Source organism: Rhinoderma darwinii, chromosome 1 (genome assembly GCF_050947455.1).
Source record: "Rhinoderma darwinii isolate aRhiDar2 chromosome 1, aRhiDar2.hap1, whole genome shotgun sequence".
In the NCBI taxonomy this organism is placed as follows: Eukaryota; Metazoa; Chordata; class Amphibia; order Anura; family Rhinodermatidae; genus Rhinoderma; species Rhinoderma darwinii.
The window spans coordinates 127,462,194-127,485,949 of record NC_134687.1 but is presented as its reverse complement, the minus strand read 5'-3'; the positions used below and the strand labels follow the sequence as shown (position 1 = coordinate 127,485,949).

Sequence of the window (23,756 nt, the reverse complement as noted above, 5' to 3'; positions counted from 1 at the left end):
CCCCCCTCTCTTTAACGCCTCAGATGCTGCGGTCGCGATTGATAACAGCATTTGAGGGGTTAAACGGCCAGGAACAGCGCGAGCGCTATTCCTGGCCGTTAGTTCTGGGTGTCGGCTGTAAAACACAGCAGACGCCCGCAGGGTATGGAGTGCGCTCACCGCGTGAGCACGCTCCATACTTCTCCCCCTGCACCTTGACGTAAGTGCACATCAAGGTGCATTAAGGGGTTAATATAATAAGCATTATTAGCACTTTTAGGTTTCGTTCACATCTGCGTTCGAGGCTCTGTCAATAGCTCCAGTCAGGGATTCCGCTAAAAATCCCGTACAAAATAGTACAGCATGCAGCACTATTTTGTCCGGGAAAATGACGGCAACGACAGAAACCCGGCAGAACGCAATAAAATCAACGGCTACTGTTGGAAACCATTAGTGTCCGTCATGTGACGGATCTGTCATTTCCGTTATTTTCATAACGACTCAAATGTGAACAGAGTCTTAGCAGCCTAAGTTTTATTGCAGATACTTGACGTAGAACAAAATGACAATGCAGCCCCCCAGACCAAAAATGTTGTGCACCCTTGCCCTAAACGGTTATACTAGCAAGCGCTAATAGTGTCCTGCAGTGTGCACCTCTAACAGGAGCTTGTGGGTGCTTTAAGCTACTTTGATATGTGATTGGTGGCCTACTTCAGGTACGCAAGACATTCACTTCACAAGTATGATGTTGAAAGATTTTTGAGAACTGGTTTAACCCGTTAGTGACCGGCCCATCGTGCTTCTACGTCGGTCACTAACGGGCCTTATTCCGATGCCATAGACTTTTTACGTCGTGGCATCGGAATAAGTAAACAGAGCAGGGAGCTGTCAAGTCTCCCTGCTCTCAGCTGCAAGAGGTAGCTAAGGGCTGGGGGAGTCCCTGCTCTGCCGGGTGAGATCGATATTAGTATCGATCTCACCCGTTTAACCCCTAGATGCGGTGCACAATAGCATGCACCGCATCTGAGTGGTTTTGGAGAGAGGGAGGGAGCTCCCTCTCTCTCCCACCGACACCCGGCGATACGATCGCCGAGTGTCTGTGTCTCCAATGGCAGCCGGGGGCCTAATAAAGGCCCCCAGGTCTGCCTGGAGTGAATGCCTGCTAGATCATGCAGCAGGCATGACATAGCAGATGCCTGTCCGTGTTAAACGGACAGGCAGTAATACACTGCAATACAAAAGTATTGCAGTGTATTATAAATGCGATCGCAGAATCACATATTATAGTCCCCTAGTGGGACTAGTAAAAAAGTGAAAAAAACGTTTAATAAAGTTAATTTAAAAAAAATGTGAAAAAAAATTAAAAATCCAGCTTTTCCCCTTACAAAATATTTTACTATTAAAAAAATAAAGTTAAAAAGTTACACATATTTGGTATCGCCGCGTCCGTAACGACCCCGACTATAAATCTATTACATTATTTAACCCGCACGGTGAACGCCGTAAAAACTTTAATAAAAAACTATGGAAAAATTGCTGTTTTCTGTGAATACTGACTTTAAAAAAATGTGATAAAAAGTGATCAAAAAGTCGCATCTACTCCAAAATGGTCCCAATAAAAACTACAAGTCTTCCCGCAAAATAAAGCCCTCATACAACCGCATCGGCGAAAAAATAAAAACATTACGGCTCTTCAAATATGGAGACACAAAAACAAATAATTTTGAAAAAAAAAGCATTTTTACTGTGTAAAAGTAGTAAAACATACAAAAGCTATACAAATTTGGTATCGTTGCAATCGTAACAACCCGCTGAATAAAGTTATTGTGTTATTTATATCACACGGTAAACGGTGTAGAATTAAGACGCGAAAGAGTGGCGAAATTTCAGGTTTTTTTCTATTTCCCCCAAATAAAAGTTAATAAAAGTTAATCAATAAATAATATGTCCCCCAAAATGGTGCTATTAAAAAATACAACTTGTCCCGCAAAAAAACAAGACCTTAAACAGCTATGTCGACGCAAAAATAAAAAGGTTATAGCTCTTGTAATGTGACGATGGAAAAACTTAAAAAATGGCTTGGTCATTAAGGTTTAAAATAGGCTGGTCATTAAGGGGTTAAAGGCTTTTTTTCCTGCTTAGATCAGCAAGTTGCCATACTCTCCTTTATCTCATGTTTTATAGTGGATAAATATATATGTAATATAGTCAAAGTAAAAACCAAAAAGACATTGCAAAAACGAACATACATTTGCTGCACAGCAGATAAATAATCAAACACACGATTATAAAATACCACCAACCTTTGACAAATCCCTAAAGTTGCTCGGGAGGGTCAAATCCAGCTCTTCAGACTCATAATTTGTGATAACCCAAGGAAATACTGGATATTGATTCAAGTCATTGTAGGTTCGCCCTGTCAAAAGCAACAAAATTATTTTATACTCCTTTTCAGTGAGAGTTCATTAAAATAGACATCGAGATCATATAAGTGCATATTATTTTATTCAGAAGTCTGCTGACACATGAAATTCTCAATATTAAGATATAGATACAATATAACAGAATACATATCCATCCATCTGTACGTGTATATTGTTTTTGTGCTGTTAAAAACCTTCTAAAAAACGACTAAGTAGAAATTGCACTGCAGAGAATACGGTCACTATTTTACCAGCTATTGTGTTTAAGAACATCAAGTATTCAAAGTTTGAGATTTCTCTGTGCTGCCAACGCTGAGTCATGTTTGACGCTTTAAATATCTGCCGAGGGCTAGCCAGGGAAATGCGTCTGTCAAGAAAGAAAAAAGTAAATTTTAGGTTTTAAGAAAAGAAAACAAGGAAGAAAAATATAATACCAAACATTGTTAGGTACCTAAAACCAAAGTTCACGACATAATAGGAAATAAAACAATTCAGCAGAACACAGATAATGTCTGAGACCTGTGAAAAGTGTAGGCAATAACAATCACTAAATAGCAATAATTGGACTTGACTCTAAGGCATGAACCATGTCTAGTCAATGGTTTAAAGGTTTAGCAGCATGTTGAAATATCTGAGGAATGAGTTTCTTCTAATATAAAATTAAAAAAAAAAAAAATATATATATATATATATATATATATATATATATGTAGTGAGGACCGGCTAAGAGACCTTGACAGAAGCGCTAAATAAATCGAAGTCGAGACAGAGGTCTTTACCTACTGTCACATATTATGAGGTATCTGTCCATCTACGGCTGCCCTAATGGAGAAATTGATCCATCTACTGAGCACATTCCTACATGCAGAAAGAATTTACATGCATCACATGTAACAAACTGCATACACCTCCAATGCCTGGTGTTAAGACATGCAGAACCTGATCATCTAGTTTATTAGGGCTGCAGAAATGTTAGAAGAAACAGATACTCGGCACTACGGTGCTGTACAGCTTATTTAAAGCCATTTCCGACAATAATCATCTATCACCAGGATAGGCGATGATTGTATGATCGTGGGCAGCCCCCACTAAGCTGTTGCGTATGTGTGCCGCTACCCCATAAATTGTCTATGGGGCCGACTGAGAACGTAGCGTGTATCGCTCAGCTGTTTCCGTCAGACCCGTAGACATTGAATGGAGCGGCAGGGACAGCTGCTCCATTTAAAATTCTCTTCACAGCGAACGCGCAGTAAGGAAGAACGTGGATCGGGACCCCGTTCTAGAGATCGGTGGGGGACCCAGTGATTATATCCTGTGGATAGCTGGTAAATGTTAATTGTGGAAAACCCCCTTTATGACTATGCATTGTGAGGAACTTGGCAGTTCTTTAGACAGGGGACTTCTAGTTTAGGGAGAGAAATTCGGATAAGGCAGTTCCTCAACACTGTGATGTAAGTCTACCTTTCATTATAAAAATTAATTGCATCTTCGCTACAAATATTTGAATATAGAATATTAACTTGACTAGTTAAAAGTATGGCTTACCTCTACTTAACGTATTTATCTCACTCATATATGAATACGTTGCTTCGGTATTACAGTCGCAATACCCGGACCTTCCACAGTTATACCGTACCAGGCTAAGATCCTTATAGGATTCTATCGTAATCCAAGTCTGGTTCAGTAGACCTGTTGGAGGTTTGGGTTTTGCATCTGTAATATGGCGGTCTTAAAAAGGCCTTAGGCTGCAATAAAGGGGACCTATTAATGCTCCATAATTGTTTTTATATGGGAAATACAGGTATTAAAGCAGACATGTCAGGAGAGCTGACAAAGGGAATGTATCACCTAAACATTTTTACTAATAAAAACAGATCGTGAAAGTCTTTTTTTTCTAGTCTTTATTTTCTGAGTGTAGATTTTTGTATTCTGTTTTCTGTACATGATTATGGGGCAGCCATCTTGTCTGAACTGCTGTTAACAGTATTTAGTGATATGCTTTACAGAAGCCCACATAGACCATAGGAAACAATAGGTGACCGGTTCAATTCTATGGGAGAGTTTTGTAGGTATGCTCTGTGACCTGCGAGAAGGTCATTGTGCAGGAAGGGATAGGAGAGGATAGCGGTGTTTATCACCTAATGCCAAGTATGTTATCAATACATACTGTAAGTGTTAACTTTCATTGTAATCCTGCCTGTGATAAGGAGATAACTGCTGAGAAGCGATCTCTACAGAGCAGGAAGTGTCAGTCTATTGTAAGGGCCCTTTTACACCGGCCAATTATTGGGCAAACGAGCAAGCGCTCACAAAACGCTCATTCTCAATCATTGCTCTGTGTAAACAGGGCAACGATCAGCCGATGAACGTGCAAACGCTCGTTCATAGGATGATTGTATCGTTTACGCAGCCTAAAAAATTATCATTGGTCGGCAGCACATCTCCCTATGTAAACAGGAAGATGCACTGTCGACATAATAGAAATGTATGGGGACGAGCGTTGGTCCCCATACAGTACTGATAAAAGCTCCTTGTGAAATTAACAAACGAGCGCCGATCATCGAGAGGTCTCGTTGATAGGCGCTCGTTTACACGGCCCTCGTCGGACCATGTTATAGGACCTTAGGGCTCAGTTGCCAGAGTGAAAAAGAAAAGTTTTCAGGATTATTATTTTTTTTATGTAGATAGTGACATGGAAAATGTAAAAAAAAAAAACATAACGGGAAAAATACGTTTGACAAAAAAACTTGATTTAAACAATAAGTCATTTTCTGGAGGACACATTCTCTTTAACACTGCATTGAGGAGATTCGCTATCACATATGTCTTTTTTTCAAAGATTAAAAACGCACAAGGGAGAAAGAAAACATTTCCATACATTTCCTTAGGGAATGTTCACTCTATACTTTGTACTAGAATCTGTTACAATGTTTTTATTTCTAAAAGGTGTACGGGAGATTGGATCTTCAAAAACGCAATGTGAACTCAGCCTTAAAGGGCACCATTGCAGGATCCGTTAAGCAACTACTGTGAAATTCTTTCAATCTAGAATTATAGGGTACAGCTTGGTGCCAGTTCATAAGAGAATATCTGAACTATTGTTTGCCAGAATAAAGGAATTTGACTGTATTAATATTCTGATCACACTTTAATGTTTGTATAAGACAAATATTTGTATATCCGGAGGCTGTAATGAAGACAACACAGTGGTACATTTGCTGATGTATTCTTGCACCATAAATCAAAGGAGTGTGCATGCGATACAGCATTTTAATGGTTATTGCCTGTGCACTTTATTTTATGGATATTCATAATGAGTATATGCATAATGCATACATAGAATATCCTCATTTAACACAGAACAATGGCACAACAATGTCTCCAATTTTTATGTTCAATTTCAATTCACTACTTTTATCATATATAATTAAACTCAAAACAAACCATCTAAATATGATAAATAAAAATGCAAATAAAACCAATGATTCCAACATGCTTCCTCATAAGTTGAATATAAATAGAGGTAATATTAATTTGGAGTTAGAGTATTAAGTTTGCAACTGGAGACAGACAAACGTTAGGTAAGAAAATAAGCTGAAGAGCGGTAGGCGGTTCTAATTTACACATTAACATGACCTACAAACAACTAGACGTCAGGACCATAATAAAAGTAAAACAAAATAAAAAACCTTCAGAGAGAATCAGTTCTGGATGTAATTTTACAAACAAAAAACCTTCCACAATGACCATACATTTCTGGGAAATTAATATTTCCCCTAGTTATCCTGCAACCCCCTCAGCAGAATACAGGCAGTCTGTATTGAGCCCATAAAACCGCTTGTGCCTGCTGATGGTCTTATGGGGAACGTGAATTCCTCCTTCTATAACTGGATTGCTCCCCACTTGCTGTTAATGTAATATATAATTGTAGCTTCTCCAAAGCTTACCTGGTTTGAGGAAGACCAAAGTTCGTGCCAATTCCAACTCTGGGGAGACAATGAACAACCTTTTTCACAGTAGATTGGTCGGGAAAGTTGAACATGACAGCAACTGTAAACAGAAAACAAGAACACTAAAAGTCACACTAGGTTTTACTTTTGGGATACACTTCCCCATTTTAATGTGTTTCTACAATTCAAGTCTTTGTAAAGGTGCGCATAGATAATCGAAGAGTCCTAACCTTTGCGTATGTGAAAAAAAACAAAAAAAAACTAATTTGTAATTAACTTTTAAAAATTGTGTACCAAATGGCCACCCCCTCACCCCAAACGCAAAGCTTAGGGCAAATGAGAGCTGAAGGACTAAGGGGTCTTTTACATAAGACTATTACGATGTAAACATTTTTATACGGAGTAAAAGCTTGCAATCATTGGCCAGCGTAAACATGTGCAGCGATGACACAATCAGCAAGAAATTGCTCGCATGTAGTTGATCGAATCATCTATAATGACCTAAAAATTATCATTTGTCAGTGGTACATCCTCTCGTGTAAATTGGCGTTGGTTAGTCGTTTCCAGACGAGACAGGAAATGGAGGCCAAGACATTATGAAAGCTCAAAGGATAAAAGACAAGTGATTGCAAAAGTTACTGAAATTCTGAAAAAACATCCAATTGTTACATTTAAATGAATGCCTTTCTAATGTTAATGACTCATTATAACGTTTTTACACATTTCTTTTCACGTGTTAGGATCCTAAAAGTCCACCCAAGTATAAACAATAGATGTTTCTCAGCCACAAAGCTTCTGTCTGGATACAAACTGCAACAGAGGGCAGACTTGTGTGCCCATTGATTGTTTGCTTCGGAAAGTGGCAGAGGTCCTATATGAGTCTCTGCTAGGGTCTTCTGAAGACATTGAGCACGACCTGTTGGGTATGTATTTTAGATTACATAGAAATTGCAACTCTGGCCATCTGCAAAACTGAAGGTTTCAAGCTTTTTATTGGGGAACCCATGGTTTAATGAACAGCAGATAATGTTCAAGGATCTAGGGCTATACAACAATGAGCCACCAATATTTTTGTTCCTACGCGAGGGAACACCAATTGTCTAGAATGACAGACATGACTGGGAGAGCAGACATCTTACATTGTCCTAGCAAGACTTTTTAAACAATTCGATCTGCCCCACATTATTTTGTCCCCCTAATCGCCCTCACCCTTTCCTGTATTTTCTAAGTTAAAAAAAAACAACAAAAAAACAACAAACTGTTTAACGCCCATGTTTGCAACAAATGCCAACATACAGGAAACATTTCTCTTCTATACTCTGAATAGTATGCCTCGAGGTAATAAGTGAGCCCTATTTAAAAGAGGAATCATTTAGTTTAAGGGCAATAGCTGTCAGGGCACCGGGTCCCACACCAAATCGCTAGAATGCGCATCAAGCCCTTTCATCTTATAGAACTGGAATTTGCATGTGGACGTGAAGAGCCTGAACGCATAACCCAGAGACCTGTATATCGGACTGAAACTAAAAGGATACGATGTCTGGAAGGGTACAGCAACACCATCATCTGTGAGGGTCCCAATATCTGGCCTTCCATCCACTATAGTTCTCTTCTGACATGTTTCTATATGTCATGTCAGAATCTAGAGATTTACACTTTTATAGCTTTATATTTCTTTTTACATTTGTAAAGATTCATTAACTGGTTTTGTAATATGTAAATTATCAGGGGTCCGTGTTGCGATATGCTTCACTTAAGAATTTTGGCACTAGCAGGACGGATAAAATGTGACAGTAATTACTGCAAATGAAAATATGACAGTGAATGACCAATGAAAAATGTTACATACTAACACTAAACTAATACGTATTCTAATTAGTACTGTAGATGTAACAGAATAGAACATTTAATCCTGCGGTCCATGTTTTCCTACATGGAAGCTTGACTTTCATTAACTTTTCAACAGTTGTGCAATATAGTTATATCTACATTTAGTAAAGTAGAGCACAAATCCTGCATCCCACATTTCTGAATGCTAAATCTACTTCCTCTGCTATATTTTGTTTGTATGAATTGTAAAACAGATGTTTATGACTGTGGAACATATTCTATATACATGCTATAGGAAATTATAATTCAATTTTATTATGTAAATTCTGATGGCTTACGAAGGCCAAATCTGTGCGATCAAATCTGCTTCCATGTGTTCAAGCTTCTATTTCATTTAAATAAATGATTTAAAAAAAAGAATGACTAAAATGTGGTCAAAATGCTCTTCATAATAAAATAAACTAGTGTCTGCCTGCATATTAACAACGGATTTATGATCAGGATGTCTAGTACTGATAATTATTTTTTTTCTATTTATAAAACGATAACCAATTTTATATCCTACTATTTAGAACACATTTTCTACCATATAGGTCATATGTTCATGAATATTGCAGCATATTATTGTACCCAATTAGAGGCAAAAGAGAACCCCTTCCCAACAAGCAAAGTTGGTTTGTTCCATGATATATTTACCTCTGTTTGCCATAAATATTTCCAGTGCTGTATTTTGCAGAAGATAGCGTCGTGAAAATATGGCACGAATCTCTGTGAAAAGCCATTTTCCATGAACACCCTCTGTATAGCTAAGAATCTGAAAAAAAACAAAAAACAGTACAAACTCTTAAACTTGTATTACATAAACAGGATTTGGCAACTTAAAAATGTGATCTAACATTACATACTATCTACAACTGTTAGTAATTTATTTTTTATTCGATTAACTTTAAAGCAAACATCAGTGTTTTCACATCTTCTTTGGTCCCTAGTAAAACTCATCTTTACAGTCGCACAAATTCGGAATGTCCATCCTTGAAACAAAATCGGGCCAAATGTTTTTACCGAATTCCACAAATTTCTTAATATATCTTTAAAGAGTTCAGAGCTCCATTTTTCTACATAAATGTTTAAACCTGCCTTGGCAGATTTACCTAAAGTGTATGCTACACCTTGAACACCAGGTGATTCTTTTTCAACCTAACTAGATCATAATAACAGTCTGTTCTCCATTTTTCTGATATAGAGTTCTAAAGTCCCTGCAAAGACATAGGTTTAAAAAATGATTAAATTCTAGCTGCCTACAGTCACTGCTAGGGGGGATCTTAGGTGCTTGCTTACTGCATACTGTATATGCATTGAACTCAGTAAAACAGTATGCAGGAAGCCCCTTCTAGTGGTGGCTGTCCGAAGGGAAGCAGGTAATTGTGAGCTCTGTATTAGAAAAGCATAACTCCAACCACTATAAAGATATATCAAAGTTATTCAGCACAAAATGCGGAATCCTCATTTGTCTCTATTGTTTAATGTATATAGGAAGGGTAAATTATTCACCTCCCAATTTAACTCTGCTGTTATTTACCTCGTACTGAGACCAAATAAGGAAAGCAAATAGTAAAAAGCTAATTAATCACCCCTGGATCTTTGATAGATCTTAAAACTATGACGAATATTTGAGCGTCAAGAACAAATACATTTTTGAATAACTATATTCACAAGGACCAGATGGGATTAATTCCCTACAGACAAGCAGATGATCAACTTAGAAGAACAATAGGCTTAATTAGCGCGGTTCGGTCTGGCTGGGTCCGTGGGGGCACCCGACACGTTATGCTCTTGCATCTGGACCTGCAAAAGCCCTCTCATGGAATTATCTTTTTTGTGTTAAACGCAATGCGATTTGGATCTCATGTTCTCACCATATTGATAGGACTGTATGAACAGCCTAAGACTGAGTGTGCTCAAAGGGGTTTCTTTTCACTTCATCCATCCATTTAAGGGATGTCATTTGTTGCCAGCTTTGTTTGCGTTGGCTATAGAACCATTACCTAACGTAATAAGAAACAACTAATACATCAAAGGATTACGGGTGGGCCCAATATAGCATAGATGCACCATATTTGCAGGTGATATTTTGATTTTCCGCTCACCTTTACTCCCTACATCGCCTAATCTATACCATACTTTGGGCGATTATGGTCAATTATCGGGCCTTTGAATTAATAATCATAACTCAGTGACGCTGAACCTCGACCTCACAGACAGAATGGATAAACTATTGAAATTAAATTTAGATTTTTACTGGGCATCTCAAAAACGTCCGTACTTGGGTGTCAAACTCACTGCGTCTATAGAATAATTTATATAAAGCTAATTTACCACCTCTTTCACAAACTAAAATCTGGCCTTCTTGCTTGGTCAGATTACCACCTATTGTAGTTTGGCCGTATTTCCTCCCTCAAAATGACACGGTTATCCACATTGTTATACTTATTTTGCACCATTCCTGTTCGAATACCACTTTAAAGATCTTTAGGATTTTCAGAGAAAGCTTATTCTATACTTAATCGTCTGGAAGCAAACACATGTCATCCGACTTATCTTGAAATTTTTTGGGTGCAGATCTTCGAAACGTTCTCCAATCCTGAGCGGATACTATCACAGTTTGTGGGGTGCGCTCGCTGATAGATATCGGCTTAAATCCCTTCATACTTAGATTTTCCGCCTGGTTTACATCGTATGGGCTTTCAATGGTGGCTTACTAAAGGATTTTACCGTTTGAGAATTTTTGTGGGTAGAAATATCAAAAAAATGTGACGATATTTCCAGACTTACAACTTTCAAACGACTTACCACCTACCACCACAAAGAAAATAACTTTATACTCTAATTTGGCTACTACTTTGGCCAAATTATTTTACATGACAATAGGAATAGAAGATTGGTAGGGATTTGGAAATCCGACGATGGCAAGACATGGTGTATGGTCTAAATTGACCATTAACACTTCATCAACAGAAGCAGGATATAAGCTGCTTCTAAGGTTATATATGGTCCAATCACGGATATCCAAGATGTTTTTTTTAGTTCCAACTTTATGTTTTTGGTTATTTCTTTTATTTTAGTGTGACAATGCTCTATGAGCGATAACTCATTTTGTTCCAATAAAATGTATTCCACATGCAATTGCAATGAGTCACAACACAAATGCTGATATTTTGTATAATTGAGTTACCTTTTATTGACCCAGTTGGTCAAGTTTGTTAAACCTCATCATAAAACATTTCAAATTTAAAAAAAAAAAAAAGTTTACAAAGCAGTGAAAAAATTTAAATGTATGAATTAGCACAGAGTGTTGGACCTAAAAACATGGTGATAAATGCAACATATTCAATTTAAGTTCATGTGCATTTGATACACTGGTAACTTCTTTACAAATAAGCATTTATTTATGCGCTATAAGGTTTCTATATTTAGAGTGACAGAACAAGAGACAGTTTGCATATGTGTAAACCATAGCATATTATTAGTGTTCTGTTTGGTGGAAAAGCATCAATCATCAGCTACCTCAAAATAATTGTTAATCCTATCAAAACAGATTAGCTTCAAGAGAGGTCTTGCTCCACCATCACCCTTGTCTACAGCAGCACTTCAAAGTCTCTTGAGTTCAATTAAAATTGGATTAGATGTAAGACTGTCTTCTGTAGGACAGCACCTTACATAGTGGTCACCAGTAACCATGCCCACCTATCCTCAGACATTATCATTTTAAGTAAAACAGTTGTAATGTACGTCCTAAAAATTATTACACAGCAATATAGTTATTGGAAGATAACTTATACTTAGACCTGCCATAGAATAGAACTGCTTTTGTGCAATGATAAAGCGCTTTGGTAAACTAACATCTTTCCAAATTATTTAATATGCAAGAAAAACAACAAAAGGTTCAAGGGTAATATATCAAATTGTAATCTGCTTTTATTCCCACTCCGCACCTTGACGTAATAGTACATTAAAGACCTTAGGCAGTTTAAGCACATTGATGTATTATTACATCGATGTGATTGTGTAGGCACTGTGCAATGGCCCCCTGTACCTATGATCGTCCGCTCTGGCATCACAATTTTTAATTTTCTTTAAATAAAATATGTATTTTGTGTAATAAAACCTATATACAGTACTATAAACCCCACATATTTTGTATCACTGAAACATATAAATATATGCAGTTCTGTGAAAAGGTATTAGCCCTGAGTAAACAAAATATGCAGCTTTTAAAAGATTATTCTATTTATTGAGGATCAAGATTTATTCAAAATCTATATCACCCATGTTAAAAAGTAATTGCCCTCTAAACCTAATAACTGGTTGTGTCACCCTTGGCAGTAACAATTGTCAAAACTCATCATTCTACAATCAGCGTCATACACTTCTCTCTATTCATTTACACAGCACTAGCGATATAGCTATATCGCTATGTGCAGCTACATACACAAATACTAACATTACTGTAGTGTCCTGATAATGAATATACATTACTTCCAGCCAGGACGTGATGTGTATTCAGAATCCTGACACGTCAATCTTTTCTGTGAGATTTCCAGCAAGGCAAACGTAATCTCGCGAGATTACGATGTAAACCGCCATTTAAAACGAGATTACGTTTGCCTTGCTGGAAATCTCACAGAAAAGATTCAGACGTGTCAGGATTCTGAATACACATCACATCCTGGCTGAAAGTAATGTATATTCATTGTCAGGACACTGCAGTGATGTTATAGTGTGTGTATGTAGCTGCACATAGCGATATAGCTATATCGCTAGTGCAGTGTAAATGAATGGAGAGGTGTATGATGCCGATTGGTCACTGATTGGTCAGAGTCATACACTCCTCTGTACAACGCCCACTTGGTCTAAAGTAAAAACACGCCCAGTTGGGCATTAAGAAACTAATTCGCATAAAGCTAAAAATCGCTCATAAAGTGGTAAAAATAAAACGTTTTTCTAAATAAAAAGCACTGCTGTCACCTACATTATAGCGCCCATCTCCTTATGTAGGAGATAGGGCACTTATAATGTGGTGACAGTCTCTTTAACAAACAAAGCGATCACATACATTCTTCTACTGTGTTTTTACTTACATTACACCAGTTACATTTAAAAAAAATACAACACAAAGCATGAAGAAATATTAGGAAAAACCCATTGCCTGACATCCGGCATCAAATAATTGAATCGAAAATGTTTGTAATAAATGACATTTAAAATAAAAAAATGAACATTCATTAATTGTGTGATGAGATGAATGTCTATTCAGTAAACAATATATAGATCTGGGATGTTATTATTGGGTATGTTACATAGACTAGTAGGTAGTTTGCAACATCTGAGGTCTTCTCTCCCGATTACAGGAGGAGATGATAACGTTCCAGCAAATGATGTATCAGCTCATTTTATCTTATCACTGTGGGGCTGGGTGACAATGAAGTTCATATTTCACTAGATCCCATTGAAGACTGGGAAAATTACTTGACCTCTTGACCTGAAATTTCACTAGAGGACAGAAATGCTTCTTCTGCAAGACAATGCAATTTTTCAGGTGTCAACCTTTAGTCTGGCTTTAAAAATTAATTTCATTTATATTAACCAATGATATTGATATTTTCTTAGAACGCCATTTGATACATGAAGCAGAAAATGGCAAATTGATGTAGCCTTAGATGGGTAAAACGATTTCTTTGAAAGCTTATGTGGCAAGACAGATTTATAGCAAGTAAAATTCCTATTTCATTGCGTAATATTTGTGCTGGATGAAGGAACCTAGAAACTCAAGTCTGTAAATATTTCAAACTGTCTTTACTTGCTGTTTTGCTTCAAATCTTGATAAACTTTAAGATAGTAATGGAGTGAAAAAATGCAATAAGCCAACGAAAACCCACAAATGAAAGCCATACCAAGAGTAGAGCCCAACGAGCAGAACATTATAGTGTAATTTTAACATGCAACAGTGGGAAGCACATGACTTATGTTTTGTACATAACAATACAGGACAATGAAAATATATATTTTTTATACTATTTTATTCATTGATAATCCACCATAATGACATCAGTTTAGCGTGGTAGATATGGAGTCGGAGTCCGTTTTGGGTGGAGTTGGTAGAAATGTACCAACTTCAAACTCTGCTTGTTAAATGCATAGCATGTTGAAAATTTACTCACAGGAATTTAGAAACATTTTTGTTCATAAATATTACAATAACTATATTTTATGCCTAGCCTGATTATTCTCATGATGGTGATGAAAAGCCTGATGTTAAAATTATTTTACAGTAAATGTATTACTAATTATGATACATGATCTATTAACAAAGCAGACGGGCAGTTGAAAAAAAGGAGCTGGAAGTTGGTCTTGCGGACGCAACATCCCTGTGGGCCTGGTGGGGCTCACAATCAAAAGGCCCTTTTACATGGGCCAATTATCAGGCAAACAAGCGTTTATATGAATGCTCATTACCGATTATTGCCCTGTGTAGACGATCAGTCTATAAACAAGCAGATGCTCGATCATCGGCTGATTGTATCGTTTATGCAGCAGACAATATTATCTTTGTCGGCAGCACATTTCCCTGTGTAAACAGGGGGATGTGCTGCCGACATGATGGAAATGTATGGGGAGGAGTGATCGTAGTAACGTTTGCTTGTACCCATACATGATCAAGCATTGCACCATGTGAAAGGAGCAAACGAGCGCCGATTAACAAGCTGTCCCATTGATCGGCGCTCGTTTTCACGGCCCATATCGGGCTGTGTAATAGGACCCTAATTTCCCCTTTTAGGACATAAACATACAAGGGTAGTTTTCATAGGAAGCCAATTAACCTTGCAGGGGGAACCCAAAACTCATACAAATTATGCTCTGGGTGGCCAACACAGCCGCAACAAAGTTAAAGGGCATTTAACAGGATCCTTCAAACCCACAAACCATTACACAGATGAAACCTTCTCCCTCTAGGTATACTTGTGTATTACAAGGTGGTAAATGCCCTGCATACCTGCTTGGTTCAAATAATATACACAAACTAAGAAGTGTCAGGAGAACTCGCATAATGCAACATTGTGTGAAGAAAATCAATACTTTCCGTGAAGAGATTTTTCTTACACCTACAGTCCTACAACAACCTATGACCCGAAGCAGGTCAAAATCACAGAACCAAGCCACAAGTATGAAAGGTAACACGTTAAAAGGTAGTTAATCACAGTGCATCTTCGGCATAGAGCGGTGTGTGTGACAGGCACTATTACTATTGTCAAAGGAGTGCTCCAACAGTCACTGATCAGAGAAAAACAGATATACTCATGAATATATGCGAGAAAGTAATATTTGGACTCAAATACTGTTAACATCTTCAAAGTCATAAATAATGTAATCCAGAAGCTTAATAAATTCAACTCCTCCTGTTCTTCCTGAAAAGTTTAGGAGAGTAAAGCGATTCCAGAAGTTCCCCACAAATTTGGAAATAAATCATCAGATACTTCTGTCCTCATAGACTACCTTCTCACAGAGGGTGGTTATGAGATAGCATGGCTGGTTTTCCAAAATAAATACCATGAATCCCTGCACACACATCTAGCTTTAGAATTGTTAACAGCATCCACAACATAGTATACGACTACGACAATATTAACCACTTATATGGGTAAACGCTTATCCAGTGGTATAAACATCAGTATTAGCTCTGGTGCAAGCAGATACAGCATTACCCTCAAATTATTGGGACACACAGTGTATAAGGGACAGGAAAAACCCAGGAAAACAAAGGGCACTCGACTCCAGGGGTTATAAAAGTAAAAACATTTATTTACAAAAATATAATATATGTATAAAAAATTACAAAAATACAGCATCATAGGTGCAGCCTAGATCCTTGGTGACTGTAACCAGGGCGTGGTCCGACTCCTGGGACCCAGTCTGCACCCCTTCATCATATTCAATTATTTATTGTCTGTCTTTTCCCTCTAATTTTAAATAATTATTTTTTTTCCTTTTCTTTTTCTTTTTGGACGGTACCTAACGGGATGAGGATCAAAAGCTTAATCAAGCAAGTATAATTATTTGTAGCTCATTTAGACCCTGCAAGAGTTAATTTAATTGATGTCTAAAGTAGGCTGTTCATTGGCTGCTTGTACATTTAAATGATTGCACTATACTTACCTTGCTATGCAAGCCCTGAAAAAGTTACGTGGTGAGGAAATGGATTCCTTATAGCGGAGACCATCCTTGAAGACCATCTTACTGGCTGGACATCTATACACCTTGCCAGATTACCACCCGGGATTTATCAAAATAACGCACCTCGAGGTGCCTTCATTGCGGATGAGTATATGGTTCTTTTCAACAGTGCAGATTTGTAATTTGAACTGCTCCACTGTTCTGAATTACATGGTCTCTTGCAAGCTGGACATACATGTTGGTGTTACTGTGAGCCACACCACTGCCCTCGGCAATATTGCCTATAATTTGGCCACAAATCTCAAATCCTTATTGCTTAGAAAGGCCCCGTATTAATATAAGCTATGGAAAAATGTAGACATATTGTAGATTGAATATTAACATTTGCTGAATATACAGTGTGCCAGGTACTTTTAGGGTGCAGTCATAGGGTTGCAGAAATTTTCTGGTGCTGAAAAGAAGTTTGATTAATTTGAATGGCACTTGCAGAAATCCATACACCTGCTGTAGAAACAACCACATTCAGATACAACTAACTTAGACCAAGTTGCAACAAAATCTGTTGTGTGCGACTGCACCCTGAGGATATGTTCACACGGGCTATTTTCAGACGTAATTCGGGCGTTTTACGCCTCGAATTACGCCTGAAAAAATGTCCCTAATACAGCTACAAACATTTGCCCATTGCTTTCAATGGGAATTACGATGTTCTGTTCCCACGAGCCTTTGTTTTTACGCGTCGTTGTCAAAATACGGTGCGTAAAATGACGGCTCGTCAAAAGAAGTGCAGGGCACTACTTGGGACGTTTTTGGAGGTGTTTTTCATTGACTCCATTGAAAGACTGCTCCAAAAACGGGCCGTAAAAAACGCAGCGAAAAACGCGAGTTGTTAAAAATTCTTCTGAAAATCAGGAGCTGTTTTCGCCTGAAAACAGCTCCGTATTTTCAGACGTTTTTGGTAATTGCGTGTTACCATACCCTTACACTTTTTACATATATTACAGGACCAAAAGTATGTGGACACTCCTTTAGGCTATGTTCACACGGGGTCTTTTGCCGAGTTTTTTGACGCGGAAACCGCGTCGCAAAACTCGGCAGAAACGGCCCGAGAACGCCTCCCATTGATTTCAATGGGAGGCGTCGGCGTCTTTTTCCCGCGAGCAGTAAAACTGCCTCGCGGGAAAAAGAAGCGACATGCCCTATCTTCGGGCGCTTCCGCCTCCGACCTCCCATTGACTTCAATGGGAGGCAGGAGAAAGCGTGTTTTCTGCCCGCGGCGCTCAATGGCCGCGGGCGAAAAACGGCGCGATCATTGCTATTCACACGGAGTATTTTGGGGGAGGAATATCTGCCTCAAAATTCCGTTTGGAGCTTTGAGGCAGATATTCCTCCCCCAAAATACTCCGTGTGAACATAGCCTTAGAATGGTTTAGCAATATCTGCCACACCCAGTGCTAACAGGTGCATAAAGCATGCAGTATTTAATGTCCAAATGTTTGCAGTAGGATGGTTAAAGAGGCTCTGTCACCACATTATAAGTGCCCTATCTTGTACATAATGTGATCGGTGCTGTAATGTAGATTACAGCAGTTTTTTATTTATAAAACCGATAATTTTTGACGGAGTTATGACGTATATTAGCTTTATGCTAATGACTTACTTAAATGGACAACTGGGCGTGTTTTACTTTTTGACCAAGTGGGCGTTGTGGAGAGAAGAGTATGACGCTGACCAATCAGCGTCCTACACTACTCCCCATTAATTTACACAGCACATAGTGATCTAGCTAGATTTGTAAAGCAACTTCTCTTGAGTACGGAAATACCCCATATGTGGTCATAAACTGCTGTTTGGGCACACAGTAGGGCTCCGAAGGGAAGGAGAGCCATTTGGCTTTTGAAGCACAGATTTGGCTGGATTGGTTTTTGTCGCATTTGCAAAGCCCCTGTGGGACCAAAATAGTGGAAACCCCCCAGAAGTAACATCATTTTGGAAACTACACCCCTCAAGGTATTCACCTAGCGGTGTAGTGAGGATGTTAACCCCACAGGTGTTTTGCAGAAATTAGTGTGCACTCGATATTGCAGTGTGAAAATGGGATTTTTTTCCCAATATGGCAATATGTGGTGGCCAGCTTGTGCATAACAAGACAGCTCTCTAATTATTATGCTGTGTTTCCCGGTTTTAGAAACAACCTGAATGTGGCCCTAATTTTTTGCCTTGACATTCGACCAGGCTCACGAGCGAAAGAGTACCATGCGAAGTTTAGGCCTAATTTGGCAACTTACAAAGTAATGGTTCTTATCTGGGTAAAAAATTTGCTCCTTGTATCGGGCGCTTCGGTGTCACTAAAGGGAGCAATTCCCAAAATTGCAGTATTGGCATGGGGTAAAGCAACCACATTGCTTTATGCTGCAAATTTGGTGTAAACACACACGCTCTAGTGAGCTCACAGAATCCCCCCTCCCTTATCCTGGCTAGTGCCACGAGAAAGGAGGGGATTGAATGTTCAAGCCTCCTACACTGTGTGCCGCCATTTTTTGAGCGAATACACAGCGTATTAGGCTTACATACAGTGGTTATAACACAAAACATACATAAACATGACTTACCTGCTCCTGCCCCAGCCTCTCCCTCCGGTCCGTCTGCTCCCTCCGCTTGCTTCTGAACACATGCCCGGAAGCCGCAACCGGAAGTAGTCATCTTACTGTCCGGCCGCAGCTTCCGGTCCACAAGAAAATGGTGCCGGATGTCGCTCGGCCGTAGACCTTCCATTTGGACTGTGTGGGAGCGGCGCATGCGTTCGCATTCTCTATGGGGCTGTATGTGCCGTATTCCATCGCTGTATGTGTTGTTAATCGACACATACAGAGATGAAAAAAAAAAAATGCCAGGCCCCATAGAGAAGAAAAAGTAAAAAAAAAAAAAGTAAAACACACAAACAAAAATAAACTTTTTTTTTTTAATAAAACAGTAAAAGCAAATTTATCTAAAAAAAATTTTTTTTCGAGACACCCTTCCTTTAATTTTAGACAGAAAAAACGATCAGTGGAAAAAAATATTTACCCCGTAAATTAATTCTCTAATTCTTCTGTGCATAATGATGTCAAATATATGCTAAGAAAACTTTTGGCCCATTCACACGAACGTGAATCTCGTCCGTGTGCGGTGCATGGAAATCACGCACAGCACACTGACCCATTGATTTCAATGAGGCCGTTCACACATGCAGGAGTTTTGACGCAGCGAGAGTCCGCTGTGTGAAACTCACTGTATGTCCTATATTGGTACGTTTTCGCGTTAAAAGTCAATGGGTGCGTGAAAACCACGCACCGCACACAGATGCACATCTGTGTGCAGTGCGTGATTTGCGCATCTATTCCATTAAAAAACAAAAATTAAGTGTTTTGCGAGTGCGTGAAAAACGCATGCCACTCGCAAAGCACACTGATGCATAACGCAACGCACACGTCCCAGATTTTTACGCGCGTAAATTTGTCATGTTCATGTGAATGTGGCCTTAGTTTTACATTAATCTCCTTCCCTTAGATGTAGTATCGGAAAACGGGAGATAATCAGAGCAGACATTTTTTTACTGAAGTCGCAGATAGGGCCAGTGTAGAACAGCTAAAGATTGGTGGATGTGGATAATTGTATGTTTGGGGCAATGAATATCCTGTGTGATATGAACATATTAATGTCTGAGCACTTGAAGCTCACGTGGATTCGGGAAAAGTGTGTGCTTTTTTTTTTTTTTTAAAGGGAGGGTGCTTGTGCGTTCATTATTTAATTACTTTCTTATTTTGCTTTTATGTATTAAATTATTTATGGTTTCCTATGGGGCTCAAGTTAGCAGGCAACAACTTTGTGTTCCCTACTGTTCCCATATACAGATCATAAAAAACTGTAAAATGGTAAAATTCCATGAGATCACGGGTACCGGAGACATGCAGATCACATCTTCTCTTTATGTCTCCTCTGCACAGGGAACGGATTATTTTAGCTCCCAGTCACAGTAAAGGGTCGGGCTGTCAGTGTGATCGTAATTTACATGGAGCAAGCATAAAGGGTTAAAGATTTTTATTGCAGAAATTTGATGTTACCAAGTCCATATTAATGCTTATGGTTTGGAAAGGTAATGTCTAACAAGCACATAGGCATGTGAACGTAAGGTGTCCACATATTTTTGCAATGATTTACAAATAGAAATTCAATTCTAAAACGCTGCAGATTCATATTTTTGCCCCACGCCTGAATCCTAATGACTGTACTAAAGTTCTACAAGTAAAAAAAAACAACAACTACCCATAAAAGCGAGCTACGACAGACGCTCTGATGGATGTTGTACGGTGTTCATTATTTGCACCTCCTTATCTCCGCTACCACTTTATTTTAGAGAGAATGTAATAATAAAACCCTCATCTATTATCCTCTTACTGATCTAGTCAAGTGGAAATGGTTAATAACATGCTACAAATTGAACTTCAAGCACCTAATTTCCTTTTCTCTTTTTATGAGCAATCGGCATTAAAATATTACCTGGAAATATAATTTGTTTTACAGGCAAGCGGGTGCTGTATTTATGGAGACTATGGAGCCCAAGTATTAAATATATCCAATGTTTCCTTTATCTGTAGTGCTAAAACATGATCTCATTTTATTACAGTGCAATAATACAAGGGGCTTATCTTCGTGAACACAGGACCATCAAGTCAGCCTAATAGTAGGCATTATACAATAGGTCATCTATCTTGTTTTCAAATTTTTGGTTGCAATGGTTAGTTTATGAATTGGTACATTATTGTGGATGAAATTGCTGCCTATTTAAAAAAAAGTTAATGTGTTTACAAGTCGTCTTATCTTTAAATGCCAGAGCTATTAGGGAACATGTCCATAACTGTCAAGAAAAGTGAATTAAGGGAAAGTAGGGAATATTACACAAATAAAAGCCATAATGATTTAAGACTTTTCTCAGTAAGTAGACTGTTGCTGGATCATAAAATGTCGTTACAATTGTGCCGTTTTTTGCAATGTATGTAATAGAGCTGGTTTGCTTATTGGCTCCCAGTACAGCTCATTCATCACCCCGGCTTGTTTACCAACCAAGAAATGTGGGTTTTTACTGTTCAGTTCAAATCACACTATTTATTTTACAAAAGTAAACGTGCCAACCAAAATGACCGCAGCAAACGGCGCTTCCTCTTACTAATGTACTCATCTGAACGCCTCAAATATCTGGGGATATGTAATGCATTGCCGAAATGTGTCGTCCAAAATCATTCTCCTTGTTTAACCGGCACTTGTAGACACCATGAATCCATTGTGCCCATCATATGGAATATTAAAACATGCTAAAAAATGTCAACTAAATACAAAAAGTGGTGTGAGGGTCAGAAACCACAAGATTGGTTGTGCAATGGGTCAGCCCCTCATGCCTTATGTCGCAGCTGACCGAGAGGTCAGGACTAGATGAACAGCATGCGGTTCATGGTCTTCCTTTGATGTCTCATGTCAGACATGTTGGCACCAATATCCTTTAGTTTTGCAATTCTGTTATGGAAGACCTCTGTGATGTCTTTCTGCATCAAATCATAGGACCTTGTCACCCATAAAGATTTTTTACCGAATAGGAGGATGTGATCCTACTCATTTATAGAATAATACGAAGAAAAATAAATTAAATGACAAGACATAGATGCATAAATTATATAACCAGTCATATCCATTCCATCAAAATATCAGAGTAACAAAACTGCATATGAGAAAATCACAGGGGGCACATGTACTGTATCTACATATGAAGCACACTGACCGGATCATGGCAGGAACTGAAGACACAATATGTAAAATTATTCAGTCTATGCAGCTTTCCAGTCATATATTCCTGTCATCATTTATCAGCAAATGAGTTTATCAAAATAATGAGGCCGCAGACAAATGGGCTGCTTAATGAGAGCTCTTATGAATGTGGCCCAAGTTCTGCTCCACTGATGATCACATCAAAGCGACAGAGAAGAACAAAAAGGGCTATCCCGACATCTCATGCTCACAAAAGCCACAACCAAAACATTTGTTCATCCAGACTGCGCTTTTAGACTCGTGTTCTCTTGTTGAATGTAATTGGGGGTTAATAAACTAAATTGGGATTTCAGTACAAAATCGGCATGCTGGGGGGACTCCAAAAACAAAGCATGGTATATTACAAATAGATCATATGCGTTGTATAAATTAGAATATGCCCTAAACTCGGAGCTCTCTCCGGGAGATTGCATCCCATGTTATTTATCTATGCCCAGTGAGCTCTAGTATGGAGGCACTTTAAAATATTATGGAACGCCAATATAATGTAATCATTACAATGGCTGCCTTACAAGGAGGGAATGATTCCAGTAAAAGCCGCAGCTTGTATTCTGTAAATGCACTGCTCACAATGGCTGTCCCTGATGCGGTCAGAAAATCATGACTGTTTCTGCGAGTGGAAGTGTTGGGGTTCAGAGTATGCTTCAATTTAACATATCCATATGATCCTTGCAAGGGCGTACGAACCACAAACCCAGCCAATGCGGTTGCTAAGGGCCAATGTAGGACGGGGACCCAAATCGAATTACCCCATGCGTCATCAGGGGGTAGTGTGAACCTGCACAAGGCTCCCTCCTCACAGGAACCTTGTCATTAGGTAACAAAGGAAGGGCAAAGCAGCAGCAGGCCATAGGCCCCTTTTGTTTTGCAAGAGATGGGTAGGAGGATCAACAAGCACCAGACTGTCTTGTTACAAGAATCTGGAGAGAGTTAAAAAACACACGGCACCAACATGGTGCAGGTCACAAAGGATGAAGCTGCAGCTGGGTTAGAAGAACCGGCCACCTGAATAGGGGAACCGCTGGGTATGTGTGTGTGTGTGTGTATATATATATATATATATATATATATATATATATATATATATATATATATATATATATATATATATATATATATATATATATATATATATGCAAAAAAATGGAGCTTCCAAAAAATAACATCCAATAGAGGACAATCCAGTAGTTCAAAACAAGACTACATTTATTGGAACAAACATAAAACGGACTACGCGTTTCTACGCCGAACCGGCGTCTTCATCAGGTCCATCCAGGACAATCTCATTTCTCTTATTTATTTCTCTCATTTGTATTTGACCTGATGAAGACGCCGGTTCGGCGTAGAAACGCCTAGTCCGTTTTATGTTTGTTCCAATAAATGTAGTCTTGTTTTGAACTACTGGATTGTCCTCTATTGGATGTTCGCAGCGCTATTTTTGGAAGCTCCATTTTTTTGCATATATATTGTTACAAGAATGGCACGG

General features: G+C 38.6%; 1 protein-coding gene across 2 annotated transcripts in view; it reads right to left on the bottom strand.

Moving 5' to 3' along the window:
- The window catches only part of LRBA (LPS responsive beige-like anchor protein), a 641,245-nt gene that overhangs the window by 202,004 nt on the left and 415,485 nt on the right, over positions 1–23,756 (bottom strand). For both annotated transcript variants that reach the window (XM_075860361.1, XM_075860360.1), the window contains exons 40-43: positions 8,879–8,996; positions 6,350–6,452; positions 2,654–2,769; positions 2,283–2,395 (exon numbers count right to left, since the gene is read on the bottom strand). In XM_075860361.1, the coding sequence (XP_075716476.1) occupies positions 2,283–2,395; positions 2,654–2,769; positions 6,350–6,452; positions 8,879–8,996 (450 nt within the window). The remainder of the gene's footprint in view (positions 1–2,282; positions 2,396–2,653; positions 2,770–6,349; positions 6,453–8,878; positions 8,997–23,756) is intronic.